This window comes from Temnothorax curvispinosus, unplaced genomic scaffold, assembly GCF_003070985.1.
Source record: "Temnothorax curvispinosus isolate PA1 unplaced genomic scaffold, ASM307098v1 QBEX01016178.1, whole genome shotgun sequence".
NCBI lineage: Eukaryota > Metazoa > Arthropoda > Insecta > Hymenoptera > Formicidae > Temnothorax > Temnothorax curvispinosus.
In genome coordinates, this window is record NW_020225958.1 from 1 (window position 1) to 21,448 (window position 21,448).

General features: G+C 39.8%; 3 protein-coding genes and 1 long non-coding RNA gene across 17 annotated transcripts; 1 reads left to right on the top strand and 3 right to left on the bottom strand.

The window, feature by feature from the left end:
- Window positions 1-680: 680 nt before the first annotated feature.
- LOC112466424 lies at window positions 681-3,610 on the bottom strand. The gene is made up of 4 exons (XM_025034501.1): window positions 3,025-3,610; window positions 2,486-2,692; window positions 1,346-1,519; window positions 681-1,243 (listed from the first exon to the last, which is right to left on the bottom strand). Exons 1-4 carry the CDS (start codon window positions 3,070-3,072, stop codon window positions 929-931), a joined length of 744 nt encoding a protein of 247 aa, XP_024890269.1. The 5' UTR covers window positions 3,073-3,610; the 3' UTR covers window positions 681-928.
- Window positions 3,611-3,690: 80 nt separating this feature from the next.
- LOC112466428 lies at window positions 3,691-6,727 on the bottom strand. Its single transcript, XM_025034518.1, has 4 exons — window positions 5,782-6,727; window positions 5,227-5,433; window positions 4,402-4,584; window positions 3,691-4,292 (listed from the first exon to the last, which is right to left on the bottom strand). Exons 1-4 carry the CDS (start codon window positions 5,824-5,826, stop codon window positions 3,975-3,977), a joined length of 753 nt encoding a protein of 250 aa, XP_024890286.1. The 5' UTR covers window positions 5,827-6,727; the 3' UTR covers window positions 3,691-3,974.
- Window positions 6,728-6,744: 17 nt separating this feature from the next.
- On the bottom strand, window positions 6,745-21,163 carry LOC112466426. 14 transcript variants are annotated; one of them, XM_025034516.1, is made up of 15 exons: window positions 20,479-21,163; window positions 18,621-18,803; window positions 18,393-18,455; window positions 13,705-13,858; window positions 13,399-13,612; window positions 13,014-13,109; window positions 12,420-12,657; window positions 11,969-12,273; window positions 10,229-11,864; window positions 9,833-10,122; window positions 9,654-9,735; window positions 9,233-9,575; window positions 8,849-9,089; window positions 7,927-8,789; window positions 6,746-7,678 (listed from the first exon to the last, which is right to left on the bottom strand). In XM_025034516.1, the coding sequence occupies exons 4-15, from the start codon at window positions 13,830-13,832 to the stop codon at window positions 7,507-7,509; spliced, it is 4,608 nt and encodes a 1,535-aa protein (XP_024890284.1). In that variant the 5' UTR covers window positions 13,833-13,858; window positions 18,393-18,455; window positions 18,621-18,803; window positions 20,479-21,163; the 3' UTR covers window positions 6,746-7,506. The 14 variants fall into 14 exon arrangements, with proteins under 14 accessions (XP_024890274.1, XP_024890273.1, XP_024890272.1 ...); XM_025034514.1 differs by having other exon boundaries at window positions 13,705-13,864; XM_025034515.1 differs by having other exon boundaries at window positions 13,705-13,864; window positions 20,472-21,163.
- Window positions 18,755-19,988, top strand: LOC112466429. Its single transcript, XR_003042142.1, has 3 exons — window positions 18,755-18,838; window positions 19,242-19,539; window positions 19,639-19,988. It is a non-coding gene; the product is annotated as an uncharacterized LOC112466429 (long non-coding RNA).
- Window positions 21,164-21,448: the final 285 nt, after the last annotated feature.

Sequence of the window (21,448 nt, forward strand, 5' to 3'; positions counted from 1 at the left end):
CATTGATTTTGGCCCGATTAATCGTCAAGACGTTTATAATCTTTGATACTTATACATATAAGCATCTCATTTTTAATGAGATTAATCGGGATCTTGACGATTAATCGGGCCAAAATCAATGGTCGAATCGTCACGACGATTATAAAAATTATTGCCAGTCAGGCCGATTCGATTCATACGTCTTAATTATTAAATCTTGAACTTTAAATTAATTATGAGGACAAGATCTTATTTACCACAAATTATTTTTCAAAAGAGAAAAAAGACTTACGGTGCAAAATACAGCCAAAAAGCATAATGCTATGGCGCTTTTCATACTTGCTCGTTCACTCGAGAATCACTCGAGAGTCGTACAAATTGACACCAGAAATACACTAACTGACGATCGATATTAATTTCATTCTTTTATACATTTGACGTCTCGATGGAACATGAGTTCTTAATGGAATACCATAATACTACATTTATTTTGATAAGCTATTAGAGATAGCATAGAGTATAATCCATTTTCATGATAAGATGCGAGTGATGCGACTTATCGTAAACAATGTTTAGAGTTTGCACGAAATACGCGATGAGTGACTGATGAGTCGCGATCGAATAGGGAGTATAGGTATATAAGGAAACGTATATCGGCGAATAACTCTCCAATAATTTTTTAATTATTTTTATTTCTCTTGAGTATATCAGATACATAAAAAATATCTTTTAAAACATATATCGTATAAAGCTCTCAATTTAGAGGAGCGTACGATTAACAAGCAAAGTTTTGCTTCGATACGCATAATCGTAACGACATATATCCTTGGCAAATTGATCGTTTTGATTTGACTCATTGTCAAGATGTATCGTTTTCTCTCGAGTATTAATTATTTCAAACGTAATCGACAAATCGTAATCGACAAATGCACTGTTAGTAACGCCTGTCTTAAGCAACCAAATCATATCTATCCTCTTTGTCCAAGGCATCTCGAACACATCTGGAATTAGACATCATTGCGCCCTCACTTTCGAAGCGCGCTAACAAGTAAGCCTCGTCCAGACATTCGGTGGCCTTTAGAACGACGTAGTTGGACACTGGTAATGCGCTGCTCTCGATGTGTTTGACGTCCTCCTCAAACTGCTTCACGTCGGTATTGACTTTCGCGAACTCAATGAGGATGCAGCTATCCTCTTTCATAGTATCGTCGCTGTGGCAGTCCCTGATGAGATCATTCAATTCTTCTATCAGATTATTTCCAACCTGTGGAAGACACGACAATCGACGTCATTACTGATTATAATTCACGTTAATTACATTCAGATCTCAGAGCAAAGAGATTCGAGTAAGTTAATGAGAACATACCGATATGAAGCTCTCGAGAAACCCAAGGCTATTCTCAATGGATTTCTCAGCATTTTCTTGACATTCTGCAGCAGCTTTGTTTGCTACGTCGGTATGCTCGATTATGGCCTGACGATTAGTATCGTAGCAGTCTTTCGCGTCTACGCCTCTAAACTTGGCGTTATTTACTTCCCTCTAAAATACAAAATTAACGACTAATGAGTAATGATTATATTTGACAGATTATTTGATTTGCAAATTTTTTGACAAACTTGACTCGGGTCTGGATTATAAAAACACAAATTATCGTAATATCAGTTAATCTATTTAAAACAAGCGGCTTTTAATACAATAGCAACAGCATTTTGCAACACAATATTTTCAAATATTATTGAAACGATACATTCTCAGAAAAGATTTCTAGATACAATACTATTAGGATCGAAATAGGGCCAATCATATTTAGTATTGAAAGAAGAATATTTTAATCTTAAATAGAGGAATTCTTAAATCTAGAATAATTCTGAGAAAATTAGAGGGATAGCATCAAGATTATTTTATTCTAGATTTAAGAATTCCTCTATTTAAGATTAAAATATTCTTCTTTCAATACTATAAATATGATTGGCCCTATTTCGACCCTAATAGTATTGTATCTAGAAATCTTTTCTGTGGGTGATTTTATTACACGATTATCCAAATTTTCATGCACGAATTGATATTGATTAGCACTTTATCTTTAATATAAAAAAAAGTTGTGAAATGCACTAAATGTTAACAAGTGCGTTCTGCATAAGACACCATAAAAATCATTCCTTAATCACATAATTACATAATACAGTATAATACGGAATGAAATTACGAACGTGAGCCTTGTCTCACATTCTCTCGTTATCTTTTATAACAGTTTCATAACAGTTCAAAATAGCATTTTATTTGCATAAATCTTTACATTTCGATAATAAATATCGAGATAAATTTATCGAGAGATCGATATATATCTAAAAATATTTGTTCGGTATGTATATTACCTATGTATCTTTAACAACTATAGTTTAGTTAGGTAACGAAATAAGTTTAGATTACGAAATAAATGGACAAAATAAACGCAGTATATGCGTCTCAATTATATAAATTAAATCGGTTCGAATTAATACTCACGCGCATCGATTCGAGTATTTGATCGACGTAATCTCTGTGACTATCCATTTGTTCCCAGAATCTTCTAATTACTGTCACGACGGTGTCCTCCTTAGTATCAGCATGGACACGCTCGACTCGCTGTAAAGTACTCTCCACGTTCCGTATTGCGCTTCTTACTTCTAACCTTGGTCTTTCCAAATTATCTTTTAGTGGAATGGCATAGACCTAAGTGCGAAAAATAAATGCTGTATTAACGTACGCGAAAGCGTTATTTCAATCAATCGTATCAATTCTTGCAACTCTGGCCGATTTGAATCAACATTTAAGTTTAGTCAGTGAGAGTATATTGTACAAAACGATAAAAGAGAAGGAAAATTTAAATCGCGCTAAAAAAAAAGAAAGCGATTCCGAACATTCCCAACTTCAGAAAACATTTATTTTAAAAATGATATTATATATATGTTAAATGTTTATTTTTATTATACAAACTTCCATCTTGGCTATCTTTTGACCGCTTTGACGATCTTTTCTAGCAAAGAAAAGATACTTGAACTTACGGTACAAAGTACAGCCGAAAGGCACAACGCTATGGCGATCAGTTGCATGCTTGCGTATTGGTGTCACCTGGGAGTGGCTCTGTTAACAAGAGAATTCGACTAACTGATAAGTATTACATTAATTACGCCTTTTTATATACAAGGTATGATAAAAAAAAACATTTTAACAAGCTTCGAGAGGTGGTAGGAAAGGAGGGGAGAACAATTAAGATAAGCATCCTGCTTAATCCTACTTAATAATCAATGTCTAAAAATGTTTGATCTCAAAGATACCAAGTCAATATCGCTATAATAAATAGTAGTCCTGTTTGAACTTTGAAAAGTCTAATGATTAAGTTTATTTGATCATAATGAAAGATTGCGGAATATTTCGTCTTTAATTCTGTAACCAACATCTTAAAAAATTACCGAGTCCGCGTGCAATGGTGCTATTTAATCTCTATCACTTCTACGTAATCGTACAATAGATTAGATTCATTAGATTTAGATAATTTACATTATATAAGTTTTGTGAAAGAGATAACGCGTGTTAAAATTCATTTGTATGTGATGTTATGAAGATAAGACGCGGCTTATCGCATCTAATTTTGCGACTTTACGCGAAACGTACGCGCGATGAAGGTCAATGGCAACTGACAAGCGTATAAGAATAGCATGGACAAATAATTCTCGTTTTGCAGATATTTTTATTTCTTTCACACATTACATTACATACGGAATTACTCTTTTGAAAAATAGTATGAAACTCCAATCTTGGGACATGTACTACGAACTATGCTTTATATAGTTTTATTCGGTACAGAGTTACAGAGTGTCGCGTAATATCGTGATACATGTTTTTCTTTTTCGAAATGACAATCTTGAGACGTCAATTCTGACTTCCTGATTTTCTCGAGAATTACACTTTCAACGAACAATAGTCGTGATCGGCAAATGCAGTGATCTTAAAGTTATGGGCTTGGTTTTTCTGTCGCGGTCGCCACCGCACGCGAAGTTCCAATGCATAGAGTGAGTCCCATTTTGATCGAAGATCCCGTTGTATATGTGACGGAATAGGCCTGTTTTACGCAGTTGCTAGTCCGCGTGACGAAATTCTTGGACACGGGCGCAATAGTGGTCTCTGCGGTAGTTCTGTCCTGTTCCAAGGACCTCAGAGAGGCTTCTGTTTTCGCCAATTCGCCGTTGATACAGCTTTCCATCCTGTATCTGTCAGTATTGTGACACTCCAGGAAGACATTGTCCAAATCCGTCAACAATGTTTCTCCAGTCTGTAGGGAGGGGAAATTAATGCGATTAGAATTTCAGTACTAATACTATTAATAACTAATTACAATGAATCGATTGCAATATATCGATGTAACTATCGTAAAAACATACCGAGACGAGATTGTCGACAAAACTGAGAGACTTATGGATGGAGTCGCGAGCGTCGTCTACGCATTTTATAGCATCGTCATACGCCGCTTTCTCACTCTTCTTGATACCATCGACGGCCTTGTCGTAGCATGAGTCCAATGATCTCGTGTCTTTGCCCGCCGCCTTAGCGTCGTTTACTTCATTCTAAAGATAAATAATTCTTTAATATAACATTATAAAACAAATGAACTAATGCATTTTACGTGTCTGTTATATCTATATTTTATCAACCATCAAAGTCATCGAACTATTATCATGCATTATCACGGAATTTTACGTGTATCTTTGATCTTTTACATTCAGGTATATGTATAATCGTTTAGATTTAGATTCACACAGGTTTTTCGACAAACTTGAGCTTGATTCTGACTTGAAGAAAAGACGTTTAAAATAAATACTTGTACATATAATTTTTATTTAGAGTAACATTTTATATATGATCCGATATATGTTTTAATATAATCTTGAGACGATATTATTACTCAATTATTCGACAATTTTCGTGTGTACAAGTGTCACAATATTATAACTATATATTCGATTATTATAAGTATACATTATACGTATATTCGATTATTATGAAAATATTACTCGGCTATCTAATGCACTATATAATTAAAGGATATAATTTGAGATTAAGAATTCAGATTGCAGCGATCTCATACGAGTTATAGTTTCGAAGATCGATATATCCCTGACAATTTGTTAGATTCGTCAATAATCACGAGACAAAAGTGAAAAAAATTACAGCATCTTGGTCGCAGATCGATTCTAATTATTACTTACACGTATTCCAGAAATTAATATAGTTTTATATGTTCTGTGGTTGTCTTGTTCTTCATTCCATTTTTCCGAGACTTGTCGAAGGGTATCATCCTCGGCATGGATACGGAGTAGTTCTAGATCACGTATAGTAGTCTGTACATTCCATTTCGTGTTCCTTACTCGAATCCTCAGATTTTCCAAACTGGTCGACGTCGGAACGGCTTCGATCTAAAATCGGGGGGAAGGGGGATGAGGGAAAAAATTAACGAGCGCATCATTCAGATTGCAACTACACGTTCGTACGAGTTTTATCCATTTCAATTAGTGTTTAATTATAATATTTGGGTTAATCGGTAAAGATATTATACAAAAAGATAAAATGGAATTTTAATACTTTGAGGAGAACAATACAAACATTTTTTCCTTTGCAACCATGGTCGTCTTATTTATCGTTGAGTAATGATCAATTTTATTAAATCTTACCAACTATGCTTTAAAAACTAAGATTTTCTACAAATAAAATCCAAACTGTTGCATTTATTAATATAACTAATTGTTTTCCAATAAGAAACTTACGGTACAAAGTGCAGCCAAAAAGGATAATGCGATGGTGATCTTCATGATTGTTTATCGATATTACCAGGATGTCGCTCGAATTCACACCAAAAATCGGCTAACTGACAAGTGGTATTAATTGCTCCGTTTTATATATACAATGTCTTGGTAAGAATACCAATGATTACATATTACGATAACGATCGTAGAGATAACGATTACAGAACCTGTCTAAATATTTTTTCAGCAACACTCTCCCTCTTACCGTGGCCCTTAATCTTTTTCGTGATTTTATATCAAAGTCGAGAGCCACTTAATTTTGTCTAACTTATTTTCATTCTAAGCGAGCCGCGAGAATTTCGCAAGCCACCGATTAACTCATATTTTTTAGATTAAACAATTAGTTATTTTTGCTGTAATATTTGCTTATAACAACGACCTCCTCGAGACTCTAAGCAGATGTCAAAAAGTATGAACAAGTGTTTCTTTGACAAATGACTGTTCAAACATTTCTTTTTCTCAGAAAATTTATTATGTAACATCGACATGTGTTTGCGACAAGAAATTTTCCTCGTTAAAAGAGAAAGATTTCGTAGCAAAAATTATTATGTCCCATAAGGATCTTTATATCCGTATAGGTTTTTTTTACAAACAATTGAGGAAGGTTTTTAAAGGTAAAATCCCCATGTTTTAACAAACTGCCTGCAATATCACATGAAATTGTTCGTTTAGATAAATGTAATTTTTTAAAAATAAATTCTTTCTATTGTTGATGCGGCTGCATTTGAGTAAAAAATATGATAAAAGTAGATTATTTCGTTAAATCATGACACCAAAGTTATGTTAAAAAGACATTTCACATTGTGTTAGGTTGCATTAGAGATGTAACTGATAAACTACGTACATTGTTAAATATAATTCACAACAGACTTTATTTGATTATATCATATATTATATATATATATATATATATATATATATCTTAACATATATATATATATAATTTATATTTATATATATGTATCAGGAAATACATGAAGCATGTAAAAAATGTGATCGCCGCCATCGCAAAGGTGCATACCGTGAATGGCTTAAATAAAATCACAAAGAAGAATCGCACTGATGCGCGATGCAAAAAGTATAGACACAAATAAATTACAAAGTCACAGTATTAAACATCAGAACGAAATATACACCGCGCGTTCGCATTAATAAACTTAATCACCTATTTACTAGGATCACAGTTACACACACACATTCATAATATGTGTAGATCAGTACACACTGTTTTCGGCTTTTTACTCGTCAAGGATATATCGAATCGTTATCCCCACATTTGTACATCGCTCTAAAATAAATGAATCTAAATAAATATAATGTCGTCTAAAAAAAGCTTATGACTAGGTGATATATCTCTATATCTTCGATGGCGCCGCTAGCGATAATACTACTGTCGCATTTCGATAGAAATAAAAGTATTCGCGATTAAGCTTCGATTAAAAGTGACTATACAAGCGCGTGATAATGTGTATTATATCGTACGGCTTAAAAACAATTTTAATACACTGTACATCACTTATTATATCGTCCTGGGGTATTCAGGTAATTTGCACTTTTCAGCTCGTCCTCTCTCAGCAATTCTCACTTGTTCTCTTCGTTCCGTTTCCGAGGGTGAGATTACAGTTACGGCTGCTGGGTGGGACCACGGTTATAATTGCGATCGTGAAGGGTCCTCGAGAAGAGGGGCTAAGTTTGAACACTGCGTACACATGATCGTGGTACCAAACCTCTTCGATCACCTTTCGCGCACAATAACCACTTATTATCCACTTCTAATATTACTTTCAGTTTGTCCCCCTCCGCGAATGAAAGGTGACCGGTGTCCGACGGTATCCTATGAGTGAGAGTACGGACTTCTCTGCAATCGAGACGCGCGAACCGTTATCGTATAGATCTAAAGGAAGAAAGAAAGAAAGAAAAGAGCTAAAGTACAAAGCAGAACGGTAACAAAGGTAGAAAAGCGTAGCGTTAATAAACAAAAGTTACATTATTTCATTTGTAATGTAGCTCGTGTAAATAAATAATATATTGCAACCAATATAAAAATCGAAAAAAAGGTAATAGATTCTAAAAAATAGTACATGCTCGTGAACTATCCGTACTTACTTGTGTGGATGTTTCGAAACTGGTGTCCTCGAAACGGTGGTAACAGGTCGTGGTAGAGAGGTCGAAACGGCTCGTCTGTGAGGTGAGATTAGATTCTTGTCGTTCGACGTTACTCCGTGCGATTTATATGGTAAGGAACTCGGGCGTGCAGTGTGAGTTCGCGTCACACCTAGAGTATCTTGATCGACGCGGCTGGTACGACGCATCACATCTCTCGCTTTCGTATCCGTAGATTTCTTTAGGGTTGTCTTTGTTGTAGGAAGGCTAGCAGGTTTCTTTAACCCCGAAGAGATTCCTGATATGGGTGATTTTGATGATTTTCCGGCGATATTCGCCGCAACATTAGACTGCTTCACTGGTGATGTGAGCAATCTAGGTATTTTTGATTTCCCTAACACTCCGAATGTTCGAACCGGCGAGGAAGGAGTTATTACGGCGGGTTGAACCTTACTACCTTCCTTACCAATCATCAATTCCCATTTTTCCTGCAGTTTTTTGAATTTTGTTTCAGCAGGAAGACCATCGTCGTCACTCGGTTTAATATCAGGGTTAAAAAATTTAGATTGTGGCTGCTTGTTTGCTTTCTTATTTAGTGGGGAATGTTCCAAGCTGTCTGTATAATCTTCGGAATCTTCGGAAGTTAATTTGTCCAACGCATAAAACGCCTTCGGATTTATGGCACTGAAACGTTTCTTTGCATTCTGAAGGTCCCCTTTATGCACGATGCTGCATTTATCATCCATGTTGTAAGCGATGCAAGATCTTGGTCGTGTCTTTTTCGGGCTGGGAACCATTCCGCAGGATTGCGTTTCTTCACTCTCGAGGTCTTTCATAGTCAGATCAGTGTTTCTGAAGCTCATAGCCTACAAAATCGTCGAATGAACGTACGCAATGATATAAATATATATATAGGTTTACTTACATTCATAGTATGATTATTCATATTCCCAAAGCTATTTTGCAATTGACGATACTGATAGAGAAGATCCAAGTGAAATGGACAGAATGCAAGCGGATTTAGGATGTATAATAATGAATCAACAATTTCTCGGACATTGGCATTAGCTAAAGCCGCGACAAATAAGCTATTGTTATTGTAATGTTTCCGTAAAATTGATTCACGTGTACATAAATACGCAAACCATGCATCCAGAGCTCTTAGGCTAGAAAAGAACAGAATGGGAATTAATTATATAATCAATTCGATAAAAGAATAAAAATCGGAGATATTATACATAAGAAATATAAATGGAATACATGATAATTTCAGGACTTATATATGTACAGAAAGACTAGCGATTCTTACTTTAGCAAGCCGAATACAAATGCATGGAACTTCAACATTCCCTCTGTAATAACATCTTCGCCATTAATTCTCTGCACTAATTCATTTAATGTCTTCGTAAGGGGTCCTTGTTGAGAACTAGCTTCGACGACCTGCCAAACGCTATTAGTAATTGGTCCAAAGGTGGAATTCAAATGGGGTTTCAAACCATCCGACATAATAGCGTATAAAGCTGGGCATAAATTACTCAGACAGATTTGCGCACACTCGTTTCTTTCATTATAATTGGGACGACTATGATTGGAGTCGGCGTTCCAATACTTTAATAAAAGATCCACCGCTCTATTTACAGACAACACCATTTCTGGAAAGAGTACACCACATTAAGGATTTCGAGATATTTTTACTTGATAATGTCAGATAATGAATAAAACGCGCATACTTTTTTTCTCTTCCAGTTCTACTAATCTATCCTCAGCCGCCTCGTAGCTTTGTTCATTTACGACGACATTCAGATTATTTAGCTGAAAATGAGTAAATATTCTTACATGTACGCTACAACGGAGCAAGTATATGAAGAACCAGAAATCCACTCGTGCTAAAATTAATATAGTGGTTTACCTTGGCGTCCAGATGCTTTTTTCTTTGCTGCACGGCAAAACTGACGGTTTTTCTTTGCGATTCTCCCATATCAATATTTCTAATGAGTGGATCTTTGTTCATTTTTAAAGCTAAAAATTTTCTTACGTATGATCTCACTTTAACTTCAGCATTGTCGATATCTCCGTCGCTACTTTGCGACGAGATTGCGCTACGTTTCAAATATTCTTCTAATTGCTTGATGTCATCGTCACTGTGTTGAGAAGTTTCCGATTCCACATTCGCGTTATTCGTAATATCATTTAATTTTTCTATAATAATTATATTATCAAGCATATTAAACGATATATATGTCTCAATCAAAAGCAATTCGTAATAAAAATCTGAATAAATAAATGTCAAATGATTCATCCTTACCTTTAAGATATCTCTCCGCTTCTGTCTCATCGACGTCCTTCTCCGAATCGATCGTTCTTTCGCGACATAATAACTGCAAATCATTATTCATATAGTACGGTTCTTGCAAGGACATTCTCTTGTTTATTTCCACAGACTGTTCTTCCGATTGTTCGCCCACGTCTCCCATCTCAAACATGCTGTATCGTTTACTCGCGAGAACCTTGTTCTTTCGCAAAATGCTCCTCGGCAACGGTGGTCGCGGCGGTACTCTGCCATTATTAAAATCAGATTCACCTTCGCCTTGCGGTAACGATACGGATCGCTTTGGGAGAGACGGATAGGCTTGCCTCGTTTGATTGAGTCTGTGCATTTTCTTGTCGTTATTCACTAAACTGGCCTCCGAACTAATACTGTCATAACGATATAAATACAACGGATTGATCGCATTGTTCGACAATGGCTGCTGATTCGTCGAGGAATCAGTTAAAATCGTCGACGAGCCTCTATACCCGGAAGATGGTTGCGTCGCGGTGCTGCTCGTTGATGAAGTATTGTTCGGTATAATTTCGCTGATCGGTCGCGTCTTGTGACGCATCGGCGGGGACAGGCAGAACAAGGGCCGCTTAACTTCCTCATTGATATTAATGTATCTCGATACTTCCGGTACATCGTGCAAAATCTTTTTGTATTCATACGGCAGAAGGAACGTTAGTGACTCCCAATCCTTTATGTGCGCGAATCCGCGTTGTCGTAGAGCGTCGATATCGTTACACGAAAATGGTCTACCCGAACGAACGGTACGTTTCCATTCCATCTTCTGTCCATTTCTGTCAAATGTGTGCGGTTTCAACGCGATATTATCCATATTGGCATCCTTAACTTTAAGAAACGACAAGTCGGGCAACGTATAATTAGGATACACAACGTAGACAGGCTTTTTGTTAACTGTCGTTTCTTGCAGGAGAGGACCATGTTTCTCCTTCAACGCGGTAAAAATTAAGGAAGTTTGAACCGCGTTGTCCTCCATTTCTGCATTTGCTTGTATTCCGGTTGTTCGAAAGATCGGGTGTTTCTTTTCCGTTAAGCCGGCGGTCCAACCGTTCTTCTGCTCGAAGGGATTGTTGATATCGAAGCTCCGTTGATCGATCGCGCAGTCCGACTTGGACGTACTCTCCGAAAGTTCTTCCACCGATGCGGATGACGCCATTTCGACTTTATCATCTTCGTTTCGTATCGCACACTTAAAAACATTCAAGCTGTCTCTCTGATTTTCCACGTCACGATTATCAGTCACATCGCGCTTGATCCAATTTATAGAGAAATCGTTTTCAAGCACGCGACGGTCACAAATGTTATCTTGACCATTTTGCCGTTGTATCTGAGTGTTGGTGTTGGTCGCGCTGTCGCTACCACTGTTGCTAGTGGGCCAGCCACTGTTGTCGCTAACGGAATCCGACTGATCCAAAGTAAGACTCATTCCCTCCACGCTCATGCTCTTTTGCTTCATGAACAGCCTGACGAGACTTAAATTTTGCAGCTTCTTTGTACCAGCATTTTCCCCGTTGTCGGAACTTTCCGCATTTGTCGAACGACTCATCGCGGATCCAGAACTATGCAACCGCTGCATATGGTTGCTTGATTCGGCGGAATCAACCTGTCAACAGATATATAAAATTTATATCATAAAATCACACAAAGTACGATCATTACAAATTCGCATAAGTAAATTTATCTACATTTATCTGTATCTACACTTACACTAAAATTAAGAGGTATATTAGTATGCTGGAATTCACGAACGCGAGAGAGATCCGGTAAGCTTTGGCTCCGTTTATTCATCCCACCGAGCGTCAGATTAGCGGCACACTGTGAGATATCTGGTATCGTGTTATTGTTACCGGAAGGATGACGAGTTATTACTTTATTCATAGAGGAATGTTTCAGATTACTCCACGTCGTATATATCTTTGAGTCTGAACATGCCATTGATAAATCCAGCATAGCTTTCATGTCTTTCGGCTTATCGTAAAATACATCTGGTGATTCATAAGTCTTGTGTTTATCTAAAAATAACGTGAGTTGAGCAATTAAAAGAAACGAAGAAAATACAGTAGACAACGTTTAAAAGGCAAAGTATTTTCAATTACTAGTAAACATTTGAAACTGATTTGACGTATTAGTCTATCTCTACATGTGGGCTATACATTACCATGATTTTCAAAATCTTGAGAGCCATCCGAATACATAGTCATGCTGCCCTCAAAAGCGATAGTATAATTGTTTTTATTATTCGTTTGACAGGTGAGTAACATATCTTCGCAGTCGAGTGAATCTACGCTGTAGCTGCCACCCGGTGGTAGCATTGGTGTCTCTTTTACTGGAGAAAATAGCAACGATGACTTGCATATGGATATTGTATCAGCGGTGGAACATGCGGAATCTTCTCCCTTTAAATAGTAATATGCGATTGGTAACATAAATTGTAAGACTATAATACTACTTGTTTTATATAGGTATATATAATCCACATCTATGTAGTACTAGTCAAGATTTCAATTAACTAGATACTAAATAGGATTATGTATTTCAGGTATTAACGAGAGGTATTAACTCTTATTAAAATAATAAAATTTCATTCAATTAATATTAATTAAACTTAATATTATAATACGTTGGTATCCATGCGAAAATACAAAAAGCGGACGTAAGATTGTTAGTAAGATGGGTTGAATATCAAATGTATGGGGAACACTGTTTATAGCACGTGGGATTGACTGGATTGTGCTTCCAGCCGTTGTCATACCTGGCTACTGGTATGAGGGCTGATGGAGGAACCGATGTCAAGCTTTTCCATGACAGATCCAGATATACTGGCATACTGTTCCCTTTGATAGTTAAACTGTGGCGATAATGGAACATACACCAGACTTAGAATGTTACATAAAAAATTTTAAAATAAAACGCGAAAGTGCGCAAAACTGGATTCCCATTTGAATTTAAAGCTTTGTGTAAACTGCCATGTAAAGTAACGTCGCGATGACGTAAATGTGAAACTGATGAATGATCATTTTAAACAACTTTCCTGATACACATTTGGCATATTTGGCATCTGTCAGTTTACATTCAGCTTAGATGATGAATTTGCAATAATAGGAGTTAATTAAATTTATGCCGTATCGAGCCTTTACTTCGGAATGTTGAACTGGTTCCGTGCACATGACAGGCAAAGCCGTAAGGAGGGTGTGAATGTCCGCCGTACGAAAGCTCTCCATGTCAATCTCCGCCAGATTAGCGTCCAAGTTACGAGCAAGGTCGTCATAATAACCCAGATCCTTGGGAGAATAGGATGCGGAAAGCGACGAAAGAACACTGGGATGGATATGTAGTCCTCCATCTCTATATCTAAAAGTAAGGATATGCGTCAGGGTACAATACCTTGCAATAATATTGTCGAACGTCGAAATAGGCCGAGATGTGCTGACGCACGTACTTACCCATAATCGATAAACCATTGATATTCAACATTGTCTTGAACAAACTCGGAGCCAACGAGATCCTGCTGGATAGAATCCGTCGCCGGGTTAGAATTGCAATCCGATCCTGGAGTTTGCGGTTCTTCCATTCCTGTTACGCCTTCTCCTGCGACGCCTGTGACTGAAGAAGAAACTGGGTCATCGTACGCGTACAGCAAGAAAAATATGTGTTTACATAATCGAGTGGAAAGACAAATGTCGTAACGAAAGGTATGTACTCCGATCCGAGTAAGTGCGTGCGTCACGCAGCTTCCTTTCGCTTCCTACGTAAAGTACGTTGAATCGATCGTGATCAAAGAAGCGGCGAGATCCGAACAACCGAGCAACCGAGCATTCGTAAGAGGCGCGGTGCGTTTGCGAAACGACTTACGGAGGTAGCTTTCAGCGGCATTGGCAGAAGGACGCGAGCTCGCCAAGGCGTCCGCGTCTGCGTCCACGTCCGTAGGAGGACTCGACCTGGACCGCCTGGACGATTCATTAGTTCGCGTCATAAAAGTCGTGGAAAAATACGATTCGCGCATCGCAGTTTCGTAACCCTAGTCTCGCGTCAGTCGCGTCCAGCGAAGCGCACCTCGGCGCATCTCCCTCTTTCTCTAACCAGTCTAACCTCTCTCTGTCAACTTGGAACGAACGATCTCGCGTACCCACCACGTGATCCCGCCGTTCCCGTCTTCCTTCTCGACATAGATAATAGACCGTCACATTTACAATCACGGTTATTGCCGTTATTGGGTTTTTGGGTTATGATCGCGCGGTCTACGTAAGTATAGTACTTGACAGTTGACACGAGATGTCCGCGACCAGCGTATGCTCTGCTCGTCTGCTCGTCGTTCTAGCAGTGCATCCTGCACCTTCCCGCGTTCTCTGCACTTGACGCGAGATAAGGGAAACGTCAATTATCCAGATACCGATTAGGTCGATTAGGAGAATCGGGAGAGGGGAGGAGCCCAGGTCCAGGCCCCAGGCGCCCAGCGGGTGAATAGAAATTCTGAATTTAGGTATTACGAAAAAGTAACAGCGAACGAGAACAGGAACAGATAGGTTACAGCTGTCTCTTGACTTTATCGCATCTTTTTTCGGCCGCCAAAATTTTTTTTACGAGTATCACGAGTATGCAATAAATCTACATTCTGCACGCGCGCGCGTTATCGGATAACGTTACATGCTCTTCGCATATAAAATATTCTACGTATAAGCATGATTGTTGGAGAGACGTGTATGTCGTATATGAATAAAAAAATTGCCCATTTTAGAGAGATAAAATTTCATCTGCTCGCGCGAATAAGTAATAGGAATATGGAATATATTTGTTTTTATTTTTTACATATATATCCTATAGAGTTATTTCCTCTACAATAAAAGAAAAATAGTGTATCGCTGTTTTACAAACGCGGAATTATTTAAAATTGGCCGACACGCATGAATCAAATGGATTTGATACGAGCTAGGTGGGGACGGGGACGGGGACTGGGGAACCCAAACGCCGATGGCCGACGGCCGACGGGCACCGATGCAGTGGATGCAGTGCGATGCGGCAGGGAGCGACGGCGACGGAGCGTTTCGCATCCTTACGTTTTCGCGAGATGCATCTATAATCATCGCCATAGGATTGTCGACGCTGCCTACGCTTGGGCGACGGGTTCCTGCATCGGCTGTATCGGCTATACGAGCTATATCGGTCGCACCGCCTGCATCGCCTACATCGCCTGTCGCAAGTGGGTGGTGGCGGCGGCGGCGGCGGCCGCGCCGTGGGACTGGGACTCGTCCGGCCCACGGAGATCTCGGCTATCTTCATGACGATGCACAGCAACAGCACTAACATCATTCGTCGACGAGTACGACGAGTTAGATTCGCGCTCCCGGCTTCCGGCCGTTCGCTATATCATAATAGCGTTTCCGTCACCACGTCCAAGGGTCCAAGTGCAGCGACGATATCACGATAAAGTCCGCGATAGCGAGATAATCGTTCGTTCGCACGATTTCCAAGCGCAGCGATAAGTCCTCTACGTTTCTTTAGCGCGACACTTGACCTGAGATGCGTTTTTTTTTTCCAATTCTCGATTCTGTAGGAAGCTTCTTATTAGTCACTTTGCGTCCTGAGAGGGACCGAGACTATACCGAGAGGCGATCGACATCGTCGACGTTGAACGCGCGAAGCGAGAAAAGACGCACTGCGAAATGATTCATCTGAAATATCAGTATCCGCTAATATCCTCGCAGCTTAGAGCTTAGCGAGATACCATTTAAGATCATTAACTACATCGTTAACTATATAGGCTATAGGCTATAGGTAGTTGGAGTTTGCCGGTTTGCGTGGCAGCGTGGCTGTCACAAAATTTCCGTCCACCTACGCACCTACGCTCCCAAATATCGCGGAGTAAGAAACTGCGACTTAAATAAAGCTGATTTAGAACATTTAAATTTTTGCGCAGTTTCATAGAAATATATGATGTAACACGTCACATACAAAGTCTGAGAATAATCGTAGATTATGAAAGCGATAATCCGTTAAAGTTAAAGATTATATATTTTCAGGTATTTGTATCGAGCCCTTCGAGCCCATTGGACTCATTTGATAATCACAAAACGTTCTTTACGAATGTTATTATTACTATCAAAGTCCATAATTATAAAGCGGATAGATTCGTTGAACACGTTTCTTTAAAGATCTACTGGAACGTTCCGTATAAATTCCGTCTGGCAAATTGGCAATTCCGAATCTATAACTGTTAGCAAGATTGAGCGAGATTACGCAGAGAGAACTCGGGCTCGAACGGCAAGTTCCAGTTATACTAATTAACTAATCGATCGGTAGTTGGGAACGACCTCGCGATGAGTTTTGCTGCGTTCAACCGTATTCGCCAATTAGTAATTTCTAATGATGTAAACACACAACAACGTTGATTCAAAGTAACACGCCCTCGCCGCGTTCTGTTTCAAATTCTGTTTTGAAAACAAGTTGTCTAAATTATTTCCATTTTGGAGATATCTGCTTCTAGGCTCTAAGCTCCTTGGACACTTGGTCATTCGTCATAATCGTCATTCGTCATTCGTTTTCTCCTAAGATCAAGTAGTTCAAGTAGTCGTACCAAATAAGAAACAAGATAAAATCTCGCTTGGAAACTGAACAACGCACCCGCCCGAATGCCGTAAAACGTCATTCGCGCGCGCACAAAGAGAAACACCCTACTTCCGAAGGACGAAGACCCTTTTCGTTTATCCGGTCGATCGGCCGATTGGAACAAGACGGAAGAGTCTCGATTCGACGCGATCACGAGCACGAGCACGACGCGGCACTCTTTTCGCCAATCGTCGGTCAAACAAACTGCGCCCGGCGCCAGCGGACACGATCGACCACTTTTTTTCACCGCCGAAGATCGGCCAAGATTATTTTTCCGCGACGGGCCCTGAGTCAGACTGTTCTCTCATGCTCTCTCTCGCGTGTCCCGCGTCCCGCGTCCCGTATCTCGCGGGAGGGCGTTTGCACACGGCACCACACGACGCCGGACTCTAATCTCTATTAATAAATGCTCGCACCGCCTCTCGTATATACGGGGGCAGAACAGGCAGAAGCAGAGTGAATGAGAGAGAGAGAGAGAGAAACAGACGAGATGCAGAGAGAACGGACTACGGAGCAGAGCCCCTGCTCCGAGTTCCGAGTCCGAGGGCTCGCGAAAATTGCGACGTGCGAGGGCTCGGCTTCGTGCAAGCGCGGATGATCTGTAAGTTCGTTCGTGGCGTGCCGTGACTCGCGGCAAACGCTTCAGCGACAGCATCTGCTCTCGAAAAATACCGATCGATGCTCCGACCTCCGACCTCCGACCTCCGACCCGTTCGCCGCGACGACGAGCGAACACGTATATGCAAAATCGAAAACTTCGGAGCGGAGACAAGCTTAGCCGACAATAAGGTTTTTATCGGCCTTAATCGCGAGGAGAGAAAAAAGGGACTTTAGACTATTATTCATGAAAAATCATTGGAAAAAGTTGGCGGAAACTACTGGCGAGTTTTAATCTTGAATTAAAAAACTAGCATGTTCTCGATCTCGTAGGAATGACTGCTGCACGGCCTGCACGCGACATCGCGTTTAACATGTACTTACTCCGGATCTGCGGGGAGGAACGACGCAACGGAACGACACGCAATGAGACGCAATGACGCGATTCAAAAGCCTCGTTCGACCTCGGTATCGAGGAAGCGATTTAAATTTTGGTCTCAAGTGAGTCAGCTCTGAGCTCTTGTTGAAATCCACGTTTTCCTGCAAGATGCGGCGTCGACGTGGCGTAATAAACGTAAGGCGTAAGGCGTAGGAAGACCTCCTCTTACATGGATTACGTAAAAATTTGAAATAAAATTTGCGAGACACCAGCTCCAAAAAATCTCCAGCATTTGTATCTTTAGCAAATTTTAAATTGTTTTGTTTTCATATCGCAAAAATGCGCACGTCATCGATTCGAGAATCGCCACGTAAATGGTCAATTTACATATGTCAACACACGTAAACAACGTAATGCCGATGATACTTGCAGATTAAGTTTCGCGCATCCGCAGCTTCCTTTTTTATCGTGACGCCGCCGCACGCGTCACGCGTCACGCGTAAACACGCAAATCTGTTGACGTCTGCTGATAAATAAGAGGGTCCGACTTACCAATTCACGTTCCGTCGCCACACGGCCACAGACAGTCAGACAATGTCCGCGTTAAAACTTGACCTGAAAATATATGTCATTTGTTTATCTCACGTTCGCCACAAGATCATCAGCTAAGATACGTTTGTCCTCGGTCTTCGCGCTTTAAATTATTCAATGAAATCATTATATAAGTAATAGAGAGAAATATCAAGTAGCGAATAATGCGATGTGGAAAAAAGTGCAAACCTGCAATGTTTGCCGAATTGACAGAATCCAAGCCGTGGGTTCTCGGATATACGACGGTCGTTTTTGCTTTCAGACGACTTGGCTCAACGACTCAACGGTACGCGGCCTGCAAGGTACTTTACGTCACAAGCTTCCATAATTCCATCCGGTACGTTAGCCGCGTGAATGACGTTAATGATGACGCTGCAAGTAAAGACAATGGGACGTAGGGATTGAAGGTGCTAAGCTAACAATATGTATAAGATGTATGTACGTCTCTCGTCTCTCGTCTCTCCTTCCCTACTTGCATGCGGCCCGCGCACCGATCACCGGCCACGTGAAAATTCTAGTCAAGTTGTCAATGACGTTGTTACGACGTAATATCGCAACTTGCTCCTATCTATCGTATTAATAACTATATTATGCTATTAATACGATGAACGTATACTTCTTTCTACACGACAGAAATTTACAAAGAGGCACGGAGACGTAACGCTTAACGGTGCAGTCGTCCACGATCGACAACGTTTCGCTAGGGGCGCCGATCAAATTTAGTCGACTCTTTTCGAAATCCAGAGAACGCGATATATGTATAAATTGAATGTTTTCTACTGTAAACTAATTTAATTGTTAAAATTTCAGGTATGGCTTTAGTCGTCGTTGCGTCGAAGCCTTCAGCTGCGGATGGTCAATAGCTGCCGCTGCCACTGCGCGGTGTGAGAGGCGATTTTCATCTCGATTTTGGCATTTATAAATCGGAACTCCCGCTCTGTAGGACCGATTCCGATATTTTTAGATGCTGCGATCGCGATCGGCCTAGACGTTGCATGCAGATTTCGGCTTCGGAATGCTCGGGACTAATTATAGCTTATTAGCATAATAATGGACATTCGTCTCTCCTCGATCGTGACAGGATAAGAGGAAATCCGGCGAAAGGGAGGTAAATTCGAACCGCGTAAGATTAAAATCTTCGAAAGAGCAAGAATTATTGTGTCCTTTTAAACTGATATATATATATATATTTTTTTTTTTTTTTCAGAGAAACTGAAATTTTAGAGAATGCATTTTTTATGAGATGAGGGATCGAGATATCTGATGAAACTTAAGAGAACTTGTACTTGTATTTGTTTTTGTTTTTGTTCGAATCAGAAATGCAGGAAGGTATAAAATATAATGATTTTGCAGTCGTTAGAAATAGCAAGATTCAAGCGCATAACTTATAATTAGAAATAAAAATATTAGAAGGAATAAAATTACAATTTATACAGCAATTATTATTAATGCGATCGCGTTATATAACATATAAAATTAAAATCCGTGCGAGTGAATAATGGATCACGAGTTCTCGAATTTAGAATCGTTTGTAAAGAAATCGATACATATTATTTATAGTACAGCAAAACAGTCGAAGCAGTCGAAGCTCAACTCAGCTCAACTACTAACGGGAACACGGGAACTGATTGTGAATCCGTGCTGATATTTCTGTATGTGTGAAGGTGTGAACACTGTGAATGATGTATCGCAAAAAGTTTTCGATGCACATTTGCTCGATGCGTCGCAGTTTCTCCGAGGTACAATCACGCGGGGGGGAAGCTCCTCCACCGCGCCGCACGGCACCGGTTGAAAGAGTATCTCCTCATCGATTTTACAGAGGACTTTCGAGGTCAATGACGTACATCTCGATGATTCTCATGATAGCCAGAGAGGGAGAGAAAGATATGCGAAAACTCGAATCTCGCGGCGATCTCGGGCGAAAAAGACGCGAGAAAGAACGCAGTAACGCCCAGCGGCCCAAGTACGCTCGCGTCGCGTCGCCGCGCGGCCAAAACCAGTCGATATCAGAAGCGACTAGCATAGGGCATAGGTACTCACGACTCACGTTCATGACGATGATGAGGGAAGCAGCTGATGGCCGTGCCGCTCGCACAACCGAAGCGTACATTAGGACATCGCGGCGAGGGTCCTCGTTGGCCCTTTCGTTAAATCACGAATTTGCGACCAACGACAACGTCGCGCGTTATTTGCCGATTATCGAATCTCAAGGCGAGACACACACTTTCGTAAATGTATATTCTGAGTCACTGGAAACTGGAATCGAAGTCAGAACCCCTCCCTGGTCGCGACAACCCTCGTGCAACTGCAAACGCGCATGCCTCTGCGAAAAGGGGATGATCCCTCTTTCCACCCTCGTTCCACCTTCCATCTCGAAGTGGTCGAGGTAGTCCAAGTTCTCCTCCTGTCTCCTCCTTCACCTCGTGCACCTACAAAAGTACGAACGTCAATTAAGACAATTGTCCATCCAGAATTAATAAGCCGGATTTTCTTCCACTCATATATATCCGAGTCCGGGAATAATAGCGATATAATTGCGAATACTCAATTATATTCCTCTCGCCGCGGATATCGCGCATCATTCGCATCATCGAAAGAACGTAACGACAAAGATATCGACGTCGCGAATCAAAACGTCATGGAATAAATATTAAGTTTAAGCTTGGCGTAAAATAACTTGTTATTTATCGAGATCTTTTCTCCTTGATTTAACACACACATCATTATTATTATTAATAAATTATTTACTATCGACCAGATCAGATGCACCGAAAACATTTTATCCCAATCAACAAAAAACACTCTGTAGTCTGAAATATTCGCGAATTCGCGATAATATTAAAATATTGAGAGGGTTGACTTAACTGAATAGTTTGTTCCACTTTTGATTCAGCAGAATCATCAGATCAATCATATTAGTGTTGTTAAACCGTTATTGATTTCTGATAAATATATAATTGTATGTGTATATATATATATATATATATATATATATATACACATATATTAAAAGTTGA